The sequence below is a fragment of the Salvelinus fontinalis genome, chromosome 40 (genome assembly GCF_029448725.1).
Source record: "Salvelinus fontinalis isolate EN_2023a chromosome 40, ASM2944872v1, whole genome shotgun sequence".
NCBI lineage: Eukaryota > Metazoa > Chordata > Actinopteri > Salmoniformes > Salmonidae > Salvelinus > Salvelinus fontinalis.
Window position 1 is genome coordinate 30586707 of NC_074704.1, and position 17714 is coordinate 30604420.

Here is a 17714-nt window from a genome sequence, read left to right on the forward strand (position 1 = left end):
CGTCACACAAGAACCATCAACTGAAAGACTCATATCGCCGTCTGCTGCCTGGAGTGGGTAACGCAGACTGGGAAAAATCCCCATTACAATGTTTATTCTGGCAAACAATGTCATAAGAAGTCATTTAAAAACAACCAGATGTTATGTTTTCTCTTCCTTCTTACAGCCAATACTTTCCTCCAGGGCTGGTCTGCCCAATAGGCAGGATTAGGTGACAGATTGAAGAGGGTGGCATATTCCGAGCTAAATTGACAAAGGCTCATCTGGTGGTATAATTTGTATTCATTTTTGCCATAGTTATTCTGACCCTACTGCCTGCAAGTTGTCGTTATCTACACCCAAAAAATGAAAATATCTTCTCAGATATCTCAAATATTTTTCTCAGACTTCAAAAGTGGTCTCCTGATGTGGTTTAATTATTGTTGTGGACTTAGAACATCCAATGTTGTTGTTTTTCTATTAACAGTGTGATTTTGGAAGAGAAAACCAGAAAAACAGCGACAATCAGAAACCTTGAAAAACTAAACGTAGAATATAAATTAAAGATTAGGTCCCTGAATGGTCAAAAACCTCTTCAAATAGAAGTATGTTTATAGCACAAAATATCTTACAGGTAGGCCATCTCTCACTCTCTCTCATCATGTCACAAGCTGTCAGGCTCCCAGAGGCAGGGCCATAAAAGGCCCCAGCTCACTCAACTGCCCCTCCCCTCTCCAACAGCCATCAACCCAGAACATCCTGAAGACAGAACATCTAAAAGATCATCTGGGAATCCTTTCTTCCCCATAGAGCTTTTCAAAAGTGAGGTGAATATTCAATGGGATGTTTGTACAGTGCATTCGGAAAGTATTCAGACCCCTTGACTTTTTCCACATTTTGTTACATTACAGCTTATTCTAAAATGTATTACTTAAAATGTTTCCTCATCAATCGACACACAATACCCAATAATAATTTAATTTACCACAGGTGGACTCCAATCAAGCTGTAGAAATATCTCAAGGATGATCAATGGAAACATCTGCATCTGAGCTCAATTCCGAGTATTAGAGCAAAGGGTCTGAAAACTTATGTAAATAATATGTATGTTTTTTGTTTTTAATAAATTTGCTAAAATGTCTAAAAGTCTTTTATCGCTTTATCATTATGGGGTATTGTGTGTAGATTTCTGAGGAAATAGTTTTATTTAATCCATTTTAGAATAAGACTGTATCATAACAAAATGTGGACAACGTCAAGGGGTCTGAATCCTTCCCAAAGGCACTGGAAGTGGTTGAGGAGAGAGCATCATTGATATATTCGAATTAAAATCATTGACCCATAAGAGAACACCTGACCAAAGCAAGGCGTGACCCATATAGAATTAAAACAACACTATTCTTAATGAGAAATATAATCTAATAAACAAATGTTTGCATAATCAAAGACATGAAAACATTGTATTTAGCAAGACTTTCATATGGCCAGGAAGGTCATTGAGAATAACAATAGACAATAGTTATTGTTGCTAGTTTAGGGATGAAGATAGTGAAGGTTCATGAATGTTACAGATGTGGTGTTCACAGTGTGGATGTTGACAGAGGGGGATTCGAACCCTAAAGTAATAGTGGTACAAAAGATCATAAAGGTCATTTATCATTCTGGTTTAGGGGGGTAATACCTTTTTGGAAACCACTATTCACACTATGTACAGACATAGAAAACCATCACATCAAGGAGGTGTAACAGTGATGAATGACTATTCAATGTACAACAGTAGTCTTCTGTAACAAGCAATACCTGCTAAATATGTTTACATACATCCATGACTGAATGGTTTCATGAACTCCTTTAAAGGTTTTGTAAGTAAGTTGTAACCGGTCCTCAATCAGCAGTCTGAATTAACCTAGAGGCACCAAAACATCAACTTTTAGAGAAGTTTGGAGATTATTCCACAAGTAAGGTGCTAAGAGCAGATTTACCTAACTCTGTACAGACCAAAGGAATTCCCAGAGCTAGCCATCCCTGAGACTGTGTATGATAACACCAACTCTTACCTCTAATGGTTATTGTAGATGTTAGCTACAGAGGGAGTTACTGTCAAAGAGATTTATAAATGCAAAGAGAGCAATGAATGGACCTACGTGACCACAAAGAGGGTCAGCCTACTTCCTGATGGAGAATGCAGGGATGTGTACTGAACCTGTACCCAGAATAAAACAAAGTGCATTATGGTCAAATGCATCTAATGGCTTTTAATGAAGTGGCAGCTGTATTCATATAGATGATGTCACCATAGTCTAGGACCAGTAAGAACATCGATTGAATGATCTGCTTTGTACTATTAAGCAAGAGGCCTGACCTATTTCTATAGAAGACCCTTTTTAAACTCAGCATCTTAATGAACTAACTCATCAATATGTTTTTTAAAAGACAGCTTAACGTCTAGACAGAAACCCAGCCTAAAACCCCAACTCAGCATCTTAATTAACTAACTCATCAATATGGTTTTTTAAAGACAGCTTCATGTCTATACAGAAACCCAGCCTTAAACTCAAACTCAGCATCTTAATGAACTAACTCATAAATATGTTTTTTTTTAAAACAGCTTAACATCAGATACACCATACAATTTACATACACTTAAATCATTAATTATTTTTGTGCAATCTATAAAACAACATATACTTAGTTTTTTTGTATTGTCATTACGGGTCTCGTCCCGTGTATTGTCATTTTGGGTCTCGTCCCAAGTATTGTCATTAAGGGTCTCGTCCCGTGTATTGTCAGTACGGGTCTCGTCCCGTGTATTGTCTTTACGGGTCTCGTCCCGTGTATTGACGTTACGGGTCTGGTCCCGTGTATTGTTGTTACGGGTCTCGTCCCGTGTATTGTCGTTACGGGTCTCGTCGTGTATTGTCATTACGGGTCTCATCCCGTGTATTGTCGTAACGGGTCTCGTCCCGTGTATTGTCATTACGGGTCTCGTCCCGTGTATTGTCATTACGGGTCTCGTCCCGTGTATTGTCGTTACGGGTCTCGTCGTGTATTGTCGTTACGGGTCTCGTCGTGTATTGTCATTACGGGTCTCGTCCCGTGTATTGTCGTAACGGGTCTCGTCCCGTGTATTGTCATTACGGGTCTCGTCCCGTGTATTGTCATTACGGGTCTCGTCCCGTGTATTGTTGTTATGTTAACACTGCCAAGTGGCTGGGATGTCCTACACTGAGTCCACAGTCCTCTGCACCATAAACACCATCTGTTGTCTGCACACATCTGACCACAGATCAAATCAAATTAAATGTTATTGGTCTCATATACATATTTCTCTGATATCGCAGGTGTAGTGAAACAGCGCAGTAATATCTCACAAAACAATACATGCAAATCCCCACAATGTATTTTAAGGATTTAGAAATATAGAAATAGTAGAACGATTAATGTCAAGAGTCTGGAATATAAATATATACCGTTTGTTTACAATGTATATTTATTGCATTTGTTTTGTTTTGCCTTCACCTCCCTTATCTCACCTCACTTGCTCACATTGTATATAGACTTATTTTTCTACTGTATTATTGACTGTATGTTTGTTTTACTCCATGTGTAACTGTGTGGTTGTATGTGTCAGACTGTTTCCATCACATCTGTCGTGAGAAGTTTTATACGTTATGACTTTATTCACATAAAAACTTTGAATGGAAACGTGTTTAATCAAGCTATATACAGCCTAATTATTTTCCTAATTTTCAGCCTCGAGTCTTCTTGGGTATGACGCTACAAGCTTGGCACACCTGTATTTGGGGAGTTTCTCTCATTCTCTGCAGATCCTCTCAAGCTCTGTCAGGTTGGATTGGGAGCATTGCTGCACACCTATTTTCAGGTCTCTCCAGAGATGTTCGATCAGGTTCAAGTCCGGGCTTTGTCTGGGCCACTCAAGGACATTCCTAGACTTGTCCCGAAGCCACTTCAGCTTTGTCTTGGCTGTGTGCTTAGGGTTGTTGTCCTGTTGGAAGGTGAACCTTGGCCCGATTGGCCTGATTGGTGGAGTGCTGCAGAGATGGTTGTCCTTTGGGAAGGTATTCCCATCTCCACAGAGGAACTCTGGTGCTCTGTCAGTGACCATCGGGTTCTTAGTCACCTCCCTGACCAAGGCCCTTCTCCTCCGAAGAGTCTTGGTGGGTTTTGGTGGTTCCAAACTACTTCCTTTTAAGAATGATCGAGGCCCTTGTGTTTTTTGGGACCTGCAATGCTGCAGAAATGCTTTGGTCCACTTCCACAGATCCGTGACACAATCCTGTCTCGAAAGGAATATATCACATCAAATATAGGTTACTTAAAGTTCATGAGAGAACACACATTCTTCTCCCAGTGTGTAAAGGAATATATCACATCAAATATAGGCTACTTAAACTTCATGACAGACCACACATTCCTCCGATTGTTGTTGAAAAACATTTCTTAAACGGAACAAAATGGAGATAAACATACCTGAATTTGTCCAATAGAAACTCTTGTTTGCAACTGTTGGACTAATGATTACACCGTATTTCAGCTAGATGCAGGCAAGAGTGTGCAAGGTGGTATTGAATGTGTCACTGTCTGTCCATGTTTCACTGTCTGTCACCTCAAATTTGCTCTCGACCTGTCTGCACCTACATTGTAAACTTTAATTCATAGGTGGGGTTGTAGCAACCTCAGGATGGGTATAGGGGGAATGTTAGTATCATGTAGAAGCCTAAACCTTTTGCAGTTACATTGAACAGGGTGAGTGAAATATGAATGACACTCTTCTAATATGGTGTAATACAATTAAGGCCATGCTCATGAAAAAACAAATCGTCCTGCCTCATTTTAAATGGCACTGACCGCCACTGTTAGGGTGGTGGACCATTCTTGGTAAACATGGGAAACTGTTGAGCTGGAAAACCCAGCAACTTTGCAGTTCTTGACACAAACCGGTGCACCTGGCACCTACTACCATCCCCTGTTCAAAGACACTTAAATATTCTGTCTTGCCAATTCACCCACTGAATGGCACACATACACAATCCATGTCTCATTTGTCTCAAGGCTTAAAAATCCTCATTTAACCTGTCTCCCCCCTTCATCTACACTGATTGAAGTGGATTTAACTTGGGATCATAGCTTTCACATGGATTCACCTGATCAGTCTAAGTCATGGAAGGAGCAGGTGTTCTTAATGTTTTGTAGACTCAGTGTAAAGCACTACAGATAATCAAGTGCTATGTGAATGTGATGCATTTGCTCTATTGTTTACAGCGGGGTTGGGAAATTCCAGTCCTCGAGGGCCTGATTAGTGTCACAGTTTTGCCCCAGCTAACACACCTGACTCCAATAATCAACAATTCATGATCTTCAGTTTAGAATGCAGTTTGATTAATCAGCTGTGTTTGCTAGGGAGGGAGAAAAAGTGTGACACCAATCAGGCCCCCGAGGACTGGAGTTGCCCACCCCTGGTTTACAGGATGATTTGTATCTTAAAGAGCGTAGCTTTAAGGGAATAGTACCGTCACATCTAGATAAAAACTAATGTGAAAAATGAACAGAGCAAATGTGTATTAAAACACTACCTATTCATATACGTATTTATTCAGCATCTACATATTCATATTAAGCTTCTACGTCTGTGTACAGGACGGTTTTATTTGTAAGACGTAAGAGAAAATATATCACCTTATTGTAAAATTATTATGACGTTCTTTCCCATTCAAAAAAGTGTAGTAACTATTGTTTCCAAACTGCATTACTCACTCCAGTCAGCAGATGGCGATTTGCGTCTTTCAGGTGATGCTTCTTGCGTGACGTATAATGGACTGGACGGGACGCATCTTCAGGAACAACAACACGGCTACTCTTTCAACCACCTCGGTAGCTTGCTAGCCAACATAACACTGAAAGATTGACGCTTTAGACCATGTTAATGTACATTAGCTAATCTCAGTGTTGTGAACACAGTTCAGTTGACGTATCAACTAGTTAACTTTAACCTAATTTGCTTGTTCAATTTGCAAACTTGTTAAATATTGATACTGAGCCTAGCACTAGGCTAGTCGCTAATGCTAGCTAGCTAGCTAGCTAACATCCCTGATCATGAGTTCACTAAACTACTCATCCCCTGCTAAAGAAGAGGAGGTCTGCTGTATGCAGAAAAAAGCTCTGGGACTGAACAATGTCGTGGAAGAAGGAGAGGATGTTATAGAGGAAAGAGAGGAAGAACCTTTCAGAGAGGAAGACGATGCTATCTCAGTAGAGGTGAAGAAGGAAGACGATGCTATCTCAGTAGAGGTGAAGAAGGAAGACGTCTTGGGAGTGAAAGAGGAGGAGACAGAATATCAGATTAACACCAGTGAGTACTGTCTTAAACAGGGGCACACACTATGCGGTTCTTGAACTAATGTGTTTTTTAAAGGGGCATTCTACTGAAGTTCTACACTTGAATATGTTGTTCTGTACTGTAGGAGTTGTTGAAGGGGCAATCTGCCATTGGTACATATATTTTGGGGGACTTTTCAATTAGATGTATTAAACTCTCCATGTGGTCTGTATTAAAGTTCCCCTGATCTAATACAACAGGCTTTTAAAATGCAATATTGGAGCATAATGTCTACTTATATCAAAGGGATGCAAAAGGCACCCCTAGAAGGCCAGCATCCCGGAGTCGCCTCTTCACTGTGGACGTTGAGACGGGTGTTTTGTGGGTACTATTTAATGAAGCTGCAAGTTGAGGACTTGTGAGGCGTTTCTCAAACTAGACACTCTAATGTACTTGTACTCTTGCTCAGTTGTGCACCGGGGCCTCCCACTCCTTTTTCTATTCTGGTTAGCGCCAGTTTGTGCTGCTGTGTGAAGGGAGTAGTACACAGCTTTTTACGAGATCTTCAGTTTCTTGGCAATTTCTCGCATGGAATAGCCTTCATTTCTCAGAACCAGAATAGACTGACAAGTTTCAGAAGAAAGTTCTTTGTTTCTTGCCATTTTGAGCTTGTAATCGAACCCACAAATGCTGATGCTCCAGATACTCAACTAGTCTAAAGGCGGCCATTTTTATTTATATACTTTAATCAGAACAACAGTTTTCAGCTGTGCTAACATAATTGCAAAAGGGTTTTCTAGTGGTCAATTAGCCTTTTAAATGATAAACTTGGATTAGCTAACACAACGTGCCATTGGAACACAGGAATGATGGTTGCTGATAATGATCCTCTGTAGATAATAATGGGCCTATATAATCCACAAATAATCAGCCATTTCCAGCTACAATAGTCATTTACAACATTAACAATGTCTACACTGTATTTACGATCAATTTAATGTGATTTTAATTGGCAAAAAGACATTTCTAAGTGACCCCGAACTTTTGAACGGTAGTGTATATCCTAACACGATCCATGTTGGAAACAGCATTCTGCAAGGATTCCGACTCTTTCAACTTGCAACAAAACAATTTTATGAAATCTAATTGGCTAAACGTTGTTTAACGCGGTCAAGTTTGGTTTTTGTGCAATCCTCAGACTCTCGTTTCATCATTCTACATTACGTATTGGCTATACAACACCTGAAGTAGCCCATAAAGGGTCTTGGTCCAATGACCACCTATCGTTTTGAAACCTAGCTAGATAGCCAATGAGCTGGGCTTTCCAGCAGTATGTGAATGCCGTTTGTAGGACAAACAGCCATCATGCTAGAGCTGTGCACAACAGAGTTCATTCTCTGGTGAAAGGAAACAGGACGCACTGTAGTTTACGTTTCACAGCAGTTCCTTCTCTTCTACAAACTTCTCAAATCTGAAAAAGTTAAACATGGCTACTAAGAGTGGAAAAGCTAAATCTCAGTCCAAGTATAAACATTTTGATGATATTATTGCAGACATTGACCAGGAGAGTGACACAGAAGGAATGGATGAGGACTCTGTGAGTGGCCACAGTTATGATTCCAGCGCGGAAGAAATGTTTTTGGAAGGAAAAGATCCACTTTTAGACCAGTAAGTAAAATAGGTTTTTGCTTCTCATGCTAATGCATTTGTTTAAACTGTCGCATATTTATTTTTTTTATTTTATTTATTTATTTATATATACACTGCTCAAAAAAATATTGCAGACACATGCACATTTGTGGCCTGCTGGAGGTCATTTTGCAGGGCTCTGGCATTGCTCCTCCTTGCACAAAGGCGGAGGTAGCGGTCCTGCTGCTGGGTTGTAGCCCTCCTACGGCCTCCTCCACGTCTCCTGATGTACTGGCCTGTCTCCTGGTGGCCTGTTTCCTGGTACCGCCTCCATGCTCTGGACTCTACGCTGACAGACACAGCAAACCTTTTTGCCACAGCTCGCATTGATGTGCCTTCCTGGATGAGCTGCACTTCCTGAGCCACTTGTGTGGGTTGTAGACTCCGTCTCATGCTACCACTAGAGTGAAAGCACCGCCAGCATTCAAAAGTGACCAAAACATCAGAACGGGAAGCATAGGAACTGAGAAGTGGTCTGTGGTCACCACCTGCAGAACCATTCCTTTATTGGGGGTGTCTTGCTAATTGCCTATAATTTCCACCTTTTGTCTATTCCATTTGCACAACAGCATGTGAAATTTATTGTCAATCAGTGTTGCTTTCTAAGTGGACAGTTTGATTTCACAGAAGTGTGATTGACTTGGAGTTACATTGTGTTGTTTAAGTGTTCCCTTTATTGTTTTGAACAGTGTATATGTTTATTATACCTGTTGATACAGGGCTCATATGTGAAACTATTCTAACTGAACATTTTCATTCACAGTGGCACTGATTCCGACTGGGAGCCCCCAGCTCCAACTTGTTCATCCAGCTGGACCCCTGCTGTCTCTGGGCCATCTACAGGTGTGAAGGCACCGACAAAGAAGCGGAAGAGGGGAAGTGTGCCACCTGCTAACAAAGGGACAGAAGGGCGTTGGCACACTGTCCTAGAAGATGATGTGGAGCCACCCCAACCAACTTTTCGTCCGAAAAGGAAGCCAGGACCTCAGGTGAACTCGACCACAACTTACAGCCCCCTTCAGCTTTTTCAGTTGTTTTTCACACAATCCGTTGTAGATTCGCTCGTGTCGAACACGAATAAGTATGGGAAGAAGAAGCAGGCGGGCAAAAAGGTAGCATGGAAGCCCATATCCATGTCAGACTTTTTCTGCTACCTTTCACTGGTCATCTACATGGGGCTGGTGAAGCTGAAAAGCCTGACGGACTACTGGAAAACGTCATCACTCTACCAACTGCCTTTCCCCATGACTGTTATGTCCTGCAAAAGGTTTCTGGCTCTTTCACAGGCGCTTCATATCAGTGACCCAAAGGTTGATGAAGAGAATGACAAGAAGAGAGGCACAGCAACGTTTGATAGACTGTGCAAAATAAAACCTCTCTACTCCAGTATTGTTGAGGCCTGCAAGACGTACTTTCAGCCAGCCCAGAACGTGTCAATTGATGAGAGGATGGTAGCCTCAAAGGCCAGAATTGACCTCAAACAATACATGCGAAACAAACCAACCAAGTGGGGTTACAAGCTGTTTGTGTTGGCTGATTCTGTGTGTGCCTACACATGCAATTTTTTTGTCTATGAGGGGAGGAACAGTTTTGCTACCGGTAAGGGACTTGGCTATGACTCTGTAATGGAGTTATTGGATTTTAAACTGCTAGGGAAGGGCTACAAACTGTTTGTGGATAACTTCTACACAAGCCCTACCCTGTTCACAGACCTTAGGAAGCGGGAAGTGTGGGCTTGTGGCACCATTCGTACCAACAGGGTGGGCTTTCCGAAGACGAAGGTGAACGACATGCCTGAGCAGGCTGAGCGGGGGACCATGCGATGGATCCGTGAAGATGGCCTGCTGTTTGTGAAGTGGATGGATACCAGAGAGGTGGTGATGTGCACAACAATCCACAAGTCATTCAATGGGGATCATGTGGTCAGACGTGTCAAGGACGGGGTATGGACCACCAAAAATGTCCCCATTCCAGCTGCAGTAAAGGACTACAACAAGAGCATGGGAGGTGTGGACCTATCAGATGCGCTGATAGGCTATTACAATGTTCTGCATAAGACAATGAAATGGTACAAGACCTTCTTCTATCATTTCGTCGACATTGCTGTGGTGAATGCATTCATCCTACACAAGGAAATGGCTAAGAGCTGTGGAAAGCCCTTCCTCTCACAGAAAGCCTTCAGAGAGCAGGTCATCAAGGAGCTTGCTGGCTACAGCACCACTGCACCACGCCCTGTCCCTTCTGCTCCTGCTACAAGTGTTCATCTGCCCAAATATATTTGTGCAGGCATGGATGTGCCTAAGGGCCAAAAGGGTACAGCATGGAGGCGTTGCTGTGTTGTTTGCAAGATGAAGTCCCCCATCACCTGCACCACATGCTCGGTGACCCTCTGCTTTACATCAGAAAGAGACTGCTATGGCATCTGGCATCAGCAGCAGAATATTGTGTAGAGCTTTGGCAAAGTGGGTGGGGTTATATCCTTCCTGTTTGGCCCTGTCCGGGGGTCTCATCGGATGGGGCCACAGTGTCTCCTGACCCCTCCAGTATTTATGCTGCAGTAGTTTTCTATTAACAGTGTGATTTAGAGCAAAAAGCAGAAACAGGGACAAATCAGAAACCTGGAAAACCTAAACGGAGAAAATGGAATTGGGTAAAAAAATTATTATAATAATTGATAGAGATGTTATATATAGATAGAGATGTTATAGAGCCCTAAATAATGTATAAATGTTCTCTTATTACTGGATTATCGAGGGATAGTGTAGAGTAACAGCTGTGTCCTTTAACCTCCCTGCTCCTCAATACTTCTTCCACTGGATCAAAGCTTCAGCCAAGTAGGATACATGATAGTGGCAACACATGGAGTAGGGTTGGATATAGTCATGGTAGGATACATGATAGTGGAAACACATTGAGTAGGGTTGGATATAGTCATGGTAGGATACATGATAGTGGCAACACATGGAGTTGGGTTGGATATAGTAATGGTAGGATACATGATAGTGGCAACACATGGAGTTGGGTTTGATATAGTCATGGTAGGATACATGATAGTGGCAACACATGTAGTAGGGTTGGATATAGTCATGGTAGGATACATGATAGTGGAAACACATTGAGTAGGGTTGGATATAGTCATGGTAGGATACATGATAGTGGAAACACATTGAGTAGGGTTTGATATAGTCATGGTAGGATACATGATAGTGGCAACACATGGAGTAGGGTTGATATAGTAATGGTAGGATACATGATAGTGGTAACACATGGAGTTGGGTTGGATATAGTCATGGTAGGATACATGATAGTGGAAACACATGAAGTAGGGTTTGATATAGTCATGGTAAGCAAAATACTTTACTCAACATATTGTGCAGCTTTCTGTTACAGGATCTTTTTATGGGGGGGGGGGGGGGGGCCTTTGTTGTTTACACATCACACACATGGTTATGGGCTTTAAAAAAGAAGACACCAGTACCATGTCAGATACAGTTTAAATGCATTCATATTTGAATTTGCATCCCAATATGACACTTTAAATACATAACAGAAGACTGAAATGTAACAAAATGCCTATTGTGTTTATTGAACTGTACACTGAGATGCTCAGTTGGTCAATATTCCCCTCCAGTGATTCCCCAACATCTTGTCAACATGTGCCGCAAAAATGGAGCTGATATCTTATACCAGTCATTCTTTATAGACATGTATCCATAACAAGGCTTAGGCCTCCCATATAGTCTGCAAAAACCTCTCCAAAATGTCACATTTTTTAAACATATTTATTTTCATGCATATAACTTGTCATAAATCTTTTTATTACCAAATTCTATCTTTCGTGTGGACAATATTTTTTTCATGTTTTCATGAGTGATTGAGATTAGGTCCCCGAATGGTCAAAACTCTTCAAATAGAAGTACATTTATAACACATATCTTACAGGTAGGTCCTCTCTCACTCTCTCTCATCATGTCACAAGCTGAGAGGCTCCCAGAGGAAGGGTAGGCCCTCTCTCACTCTCTCTCATCATGTCACAAGCTGAGAGGCTCCCAGAGGCAGGGCAATAAAAGGCCCCAGCTCTCTCAACCGCCCCTCCCCTCTCCAACAGACATCAACCCAGAACATCCTGAAGACAGAACATCTAAAAGATCATCTGGGAATCCTTTCTTTCTCATGGAGCTTTTCAAAAGTGAGGAGAATATTCAATGTGATGTTTGTACAGTGCCTTTGGAAAATATTCAGACACCATGACTTGTTCCACATTTTGTTAAGTTACAGCCTTATTTTAATATGGATTTAAAAAAAAGTTTTATATATTCAGCAAACTACACACAATAGCCCATCATTTGGGGCGGCAGGTAGCCTATTGGTTAAAGCATTGGGCTAGTAACCAAAAGGTTAAAGGATCGAATCCCAGAGCTGACAAGGTAAAAATCTGTTGTTCTGCCCCTGAACAAGGCACTGTTCAGCGGTAGCCCGTCATTGTAAATACGAATTTGTTCTTAACTGACTTGCCTAGTTAAATATAAAACATTTAAATGACAAAGCAAAAACAGGTTTATAGAAACATTTATTAAAGATAAAAAATATACCTTCTTTACATAACAGTAAGTATTCAGACCCTTTATTATGAGACTGTCAGAGTAAAAACCAAGCCATGAGGTAGAAGGAATTGTCTGTAGAGCTCCGAGACAGGATTGGGTCGAGGCACAGATCTTGGGAATGGTACCAACACATTTCTGCAGCATTGAAGGTCCAAAAGAACAGAGTGGCCTCCATCATTCTAAAATGGAAGAAGTTTGGAACCACCAAGACTCTTCCTAGAGCATGCGGCACGGCCAAACTGAGCAGTCGGGGGAGATGGGCCTTGGTCAGGGAGGTGACCAAGAATCTGATGGTCACTCTGACAGAGCTCTAGAGTTCCTCTGTGGAAATGGGAGAAACTTCCAGAAGGACAACCATCTCTCCACCAATCAAGCCTTTATGGTAGAGTGGCCTGACGGAAGCCACTCCTCAGTCAAATGAACATGACAGCCCACTTGGAGTTTGCCAAAAGGCACCAAAAGGACTTTCAGACCATGAGAAACCAGATTCTCTCGTCTGATGAAACCAAGATTGAACTCTTTGGCCTGAATACCAAGCGTCACGTCTGGAGGAAACCTGTCACCATCCCTAGGGTGAAGCATGGTGGTGGCAGCGTCATGCTGTGGGGATGTTTTTCAGCAGCAGGGACTAGGAGACTAGTCAGGATCAAGGGAAAGATGAACTGAGCAAAGTACAGAGAGATCCTTGATGAAAACCTGCTCCAGAGCGCTCAGGACCTCAATCTGAGGGCGAAGGTTCACCTTCCAACAGGACAACAACCCTAAGCACACTGCCAAGACAATGCAGTAGTGGCTTCGAGTCAAGTCTCTGAATGTCCTTGAGTGGCCGAGCCAGAGCCTGGACTTGAACCCGATCTAACATCTCTGGAGAGACCTGAAAATAGCTGTGCAGCAACACTCCCCATCCAACCTGAAACCTGACAAAGCTTGAGAGAATCTGCAGAAAAGAATGGGAGAAACTCCCCAAATACAGGTGTGCCAAGCTTGTAGCATCATACCCAAGAAGACTCAATGCTGTAATCGCTGCCAAAGGTGCTTCAACAAAGTACTGAGTAAAGGGTCTGAATACTTATGTAAATGTTATTTTTCCGTTTTTTTTATTTTTATAAATTAGCAACAATTTCTAAAGACCTGTTTTTGTTTTGTCATTATGGGATATTGTGTGTAGATTGATGAGGGGGAAAATTATTTAATACACAATAGAATAAGGATGTAACGTAACAAAATGTGGAAAAAGTCAAGGGGTCTGAATACTTTCTGAAGGCATTGTATATAGCCATGTTATAAAGTATGAAAAGGCTTGTTCATTCACATGTCATGAATTCACTATGACATCATCATATTTGTATATATCCTAATGAATAAACTTTGTCTGGAAACATGGTTATTATTTATTTAACAAGGTAAGTCAACTGAGAACACATTCTCATTTACAGCAACAACCTGGGGAATAGTTACAGGGGAGAGGAGGGAGAATGCATGAGCCAAATTGTAAACTGGGGATGATTAGGTGACCATGATGGTATGAGGGCCAGATGGGAATTAATCCAGGACACCAGAGTTATCATAAGAGTAGGGGTGTTAAGTGCAATGGGATCTTTAGTGACCACAGAGAGTCATGACACCCGTTTAACGTCCCATCTGAAAGATGGCACCCGACACAAGGCAATGTCCCCAATCTGAATACTTTCCAAAGGCACTGGAAGTGATTGAGGAGACACCGTAATTGCTATATTCTAATTAAAATGATTGACCCATAAGAGAACACATGACCAAAGCAAGGCGTGACCATTTAGAAATAAAACAATATTCTTAATGATAAACATAATCTAATAAACAAATGTTTGCATAACCAACCAGGACCAACCCTGTTTAGCTTCAGAAGCAAGCCAGCTGTGGGAAGTAGGGTGGTATGCTGCTGGCTCCAAAATAAAGCTATATACAGCCTAATTGTTTCCCCTCAGGAAGCTCTGGTAAACAGTTGATGTAGTACACTGCTGCCACCACCAGGCCTGGAGGGCATTTTGACTTTGTTGATAGCGAGTTGTGTTGCTAAAAACGTAGCAGCTAGCTATCTGGCTACTGATCAACCTATTGTGTGTATTGAACATTCATATTGGACTGTAGCAGCTAGCTAACTGGCTACTGATCAACCTATTGTGTGTATTGAACATTCATACTGGACTGTAGCAGCTAGCTATCTGGCTACCGATCAACCTATTGTGTGTATTGAACATTCATATTGGACAGCCTTACCTGTATAGTAGCACCAACACCCATCAGCCCAATCTCTTCTTGATGTCAAAGCTGCAGTGTATTGTTGGTATAGGAGTCTTAAATTAATGAATAATCCTATTTATTTAAAGCCCCGCTAAGATGTCACCATACTATTCCTTTAAAGCCCCTCTGTCAGATATAAATCATCAGTGGGAAACAAACTGACATGGAAACAATGGAGCAAATGTATCACTATCAGAGGGGTGTATTATGACATCATATAGAACTACTCAGACATTCCAAATATCACTTGATTATCAGAGGGGTGTATTATGACATCATATAGAACTACTCAGACATTCCAAATATCACTTAATTATCAGATGGATGTATTATGACATCAGATAGAACTACTCAGACATTCCAAATCAGGCTTCATCCATATCATGAAGGTGGATATTGATCCAACCATTTCAAAAGTAATGACCAGGCTGACAGAAACAGGATATGCCTGTACAATTCTATTAATGCAGATAGACAATTTGTTTGTTTGTTTTACATGGTGGGATCATTTTGTGTCAGTAAACATTTATGAGCGAGAAATGGTGGAAACTCCTCCATGAGAAAATATTTATTTAATAACCATCACATCTCAGTTAACTTGGAGTCACGCGATGATATGTTGTGTGGTCCTCCCTCTACAACTTGGGAACCCATGTAGTTTATTAGGCTACAGAATAAATAAGTTATGAACTTCACGGGGTGGTGAAACTGCATGTGATGAGCTTCATGCTCCTTTCCAATACATTTTGATGGTCTTATTCTGGTGACATGATGATCGATGCTTGGCTGCCATTTGACAAATAAAATAATATCTCTCTCATCCATAATAATCTCATCATGTAGGTAGCCTACCATCACTGTATATGTGAGCTGCAGGCTACAGTGCACGGGACAAGAGCACGTTTTCTATTTTACACAAGTTTTTAAAACCATCAGGAGAGTTGAAAATGTGATGGAAACCTATTTAACTTGTATTTTTTCATTCGGCACATGGGAATTCAACAGCAAAAGTATTTTTTTGTCTCGTAAAGCCTTTGATTAGCAATAAGTCTGTCTGATAGAAACATTTCTTGTGGAAAAATGCATATATTGTTTAATGCAGATTTTAGAATATTCACATGAAAATCTGTTGCAAATTACATGGAAACTTAGCTACTAAGGTGGATTTTGATCCAACACCTGCTACTTATTCAAACCAGCCCACTGGGCACAGACGTCAGTTCAACATCTAGTTTCTATTTACATCTCTTTGGTTCGTCAACTAAAGTGAATTCTACATGAAATCAACACAAAATGTCACCAGTCATTGGATTTAGGTTGCAAGTCCATGAAACAAAAGGTGTTTTGTTGAAATGACGTGGAAACAACGTTTATTCAACCAGTGGGAGGCTTGTAAATAACCCCAGGAAAGTGGAACGAGGAACTCTTCATTGAGACAATGATGAAACAGCAATCTGTGGGAGAGTTGTGGTGGATATTATAAAATAAGGATCTGCTGGAGTCCAAGTCAAACCAAGATTCTTTATTTCTGAGCTCAGAGAGAATAACAGAGTTACACAGCGCAGTGTAGACAGTCTGAATTCCTGAAGCAGTGGGTGATGAGCACATATCTTTATAGTTGCCTGTTCCTGGGAGGGACTTTATTCATACAAGGACGCAGGTGCAGCTGGTTTGCAACGCAGGATGATACTCCCAGGAACAGGAGATTATAATAGGTCAGTTTCACAAGGTTAGCCTGTGGTGGTTAATTGCTGTATTACCAAATGAGGAGAGACAAAGTTCACACACCAGTAAGTTAAATTACATCTTTAATAATAAGATCTTTGCAATGACAAACACAAACTCAGCAAGAAAAGAAACGTCCCTTTTTCTTCCACAGAAAAAAATGGACAGATCTTTTTCAGGACCCTGTCTTTCAAAGATTATTCGTAAAAATCCAAATAGCTTCACAGGTCTTTGTTGTAATGGGTTTCAACACTGTTTCCCATGCTTGTTCAATGAACCATAAACAATTAATGAACATGCACCTGTGGAACGGTCGTTAAGCAACTAGAATCTTATAGACGGTAGGCAATTAAGGTCACAGTTATGAAAACTTAGGACACTAAAGAGGCCTTTCTACTGACTCTGAAAAACACCAAAAGAAAGATGCCCAGGGTCCCTGCTCATCTGCGTGAACGTGCCTTAGGCATGCTGCAAGGAGGCATGTGGACTGCAGATGTGGCCAGGGAAATAAATTGCAATGTCCGTACTGTGAGATGCTTAAGACAGCGCTACAGGGAGACAGGACGGACAGCTGATCGTCTTCGCAGTGGCAGACCACGTGTAACAACACCTGCACCGGATCGGTACATCCGGACATCACACCTGCGAGACAGGTACAGGATGGCAACAACAATTGCCCGAGTTACACCAGAAATGTACAATCCCTCTATCAGCGCTCAGACTGTCCGGAATAGGCTGAGAGAGGCTGGACTGAGGGCTTGTTGTAAGGCAGGTCCTCACCAGACATCAACGTCAACAATGTCGCCTACGGGCATAAACCCATCGTCACTGGATCAGACAGGACTGGCAAAAAGTGCTCTCACTGACGAGTCGCAATTTTGTCTCACCAGGAGTGATGGTCGGATTCGCGTTCATCGTCGAAGGGATGAGCGTTACACCGAGGCCTGTACTCTGGAGCGGGATCGATTTGGTGGTGGAATGTCCATCATGGTCTGGGGCGGTGTGTCACAGCATCATCAAACTGAGCTTGTTGTCATTGCAGGCAATCTCAACGCTGTGCGTTACAGGGAAGACATCCTCCTCCCTCATGTGGTACCCTT

The 17714-nt window shown here is 41.6% G+C and overlaps 1 protein-coding gene across 2 annotated transcripts; it reads left to right on the forward strand.

Annotated features, from left to right (window-relative positions):
• The first annotated feature begins 5797 nt into the window (after positions 1 to 5797).
• LOC129839758 (piggyBac transposable element-derived protein 4-like) lies at positions 5798 to 11416 on the forward strand. 2 transcript variants are annotated; one of them, XM_055907390.1, is made up of 4 exons: positions 5798 to 6255; positions 6289 to 6349; positions 7870 to 7984; positions 8769 to 11416. In XM_055907390.1, exons 1-4 carry the CDS (start codon positions 6094 to 6096, stop codon positions 10453 to 10455), a joined length of 2025 nt encoding a protein of 674 aa, XP_055763365.1. In that variant the 5' UTR covers positions 5798 to 6093; the 3' UTR covers positions 10456 to 11416. The 2 variants fall into 2 exon arrangements, with proteins under 2 accessions (XP_055763365.1, XP_055763364.1); XM_055907389.1 differs by having other exon boundaries at positions 5798 to 6349.
• The last annotated feature ends 6298 nt before the right edge of the window (positions 11417 to 17714 follow it).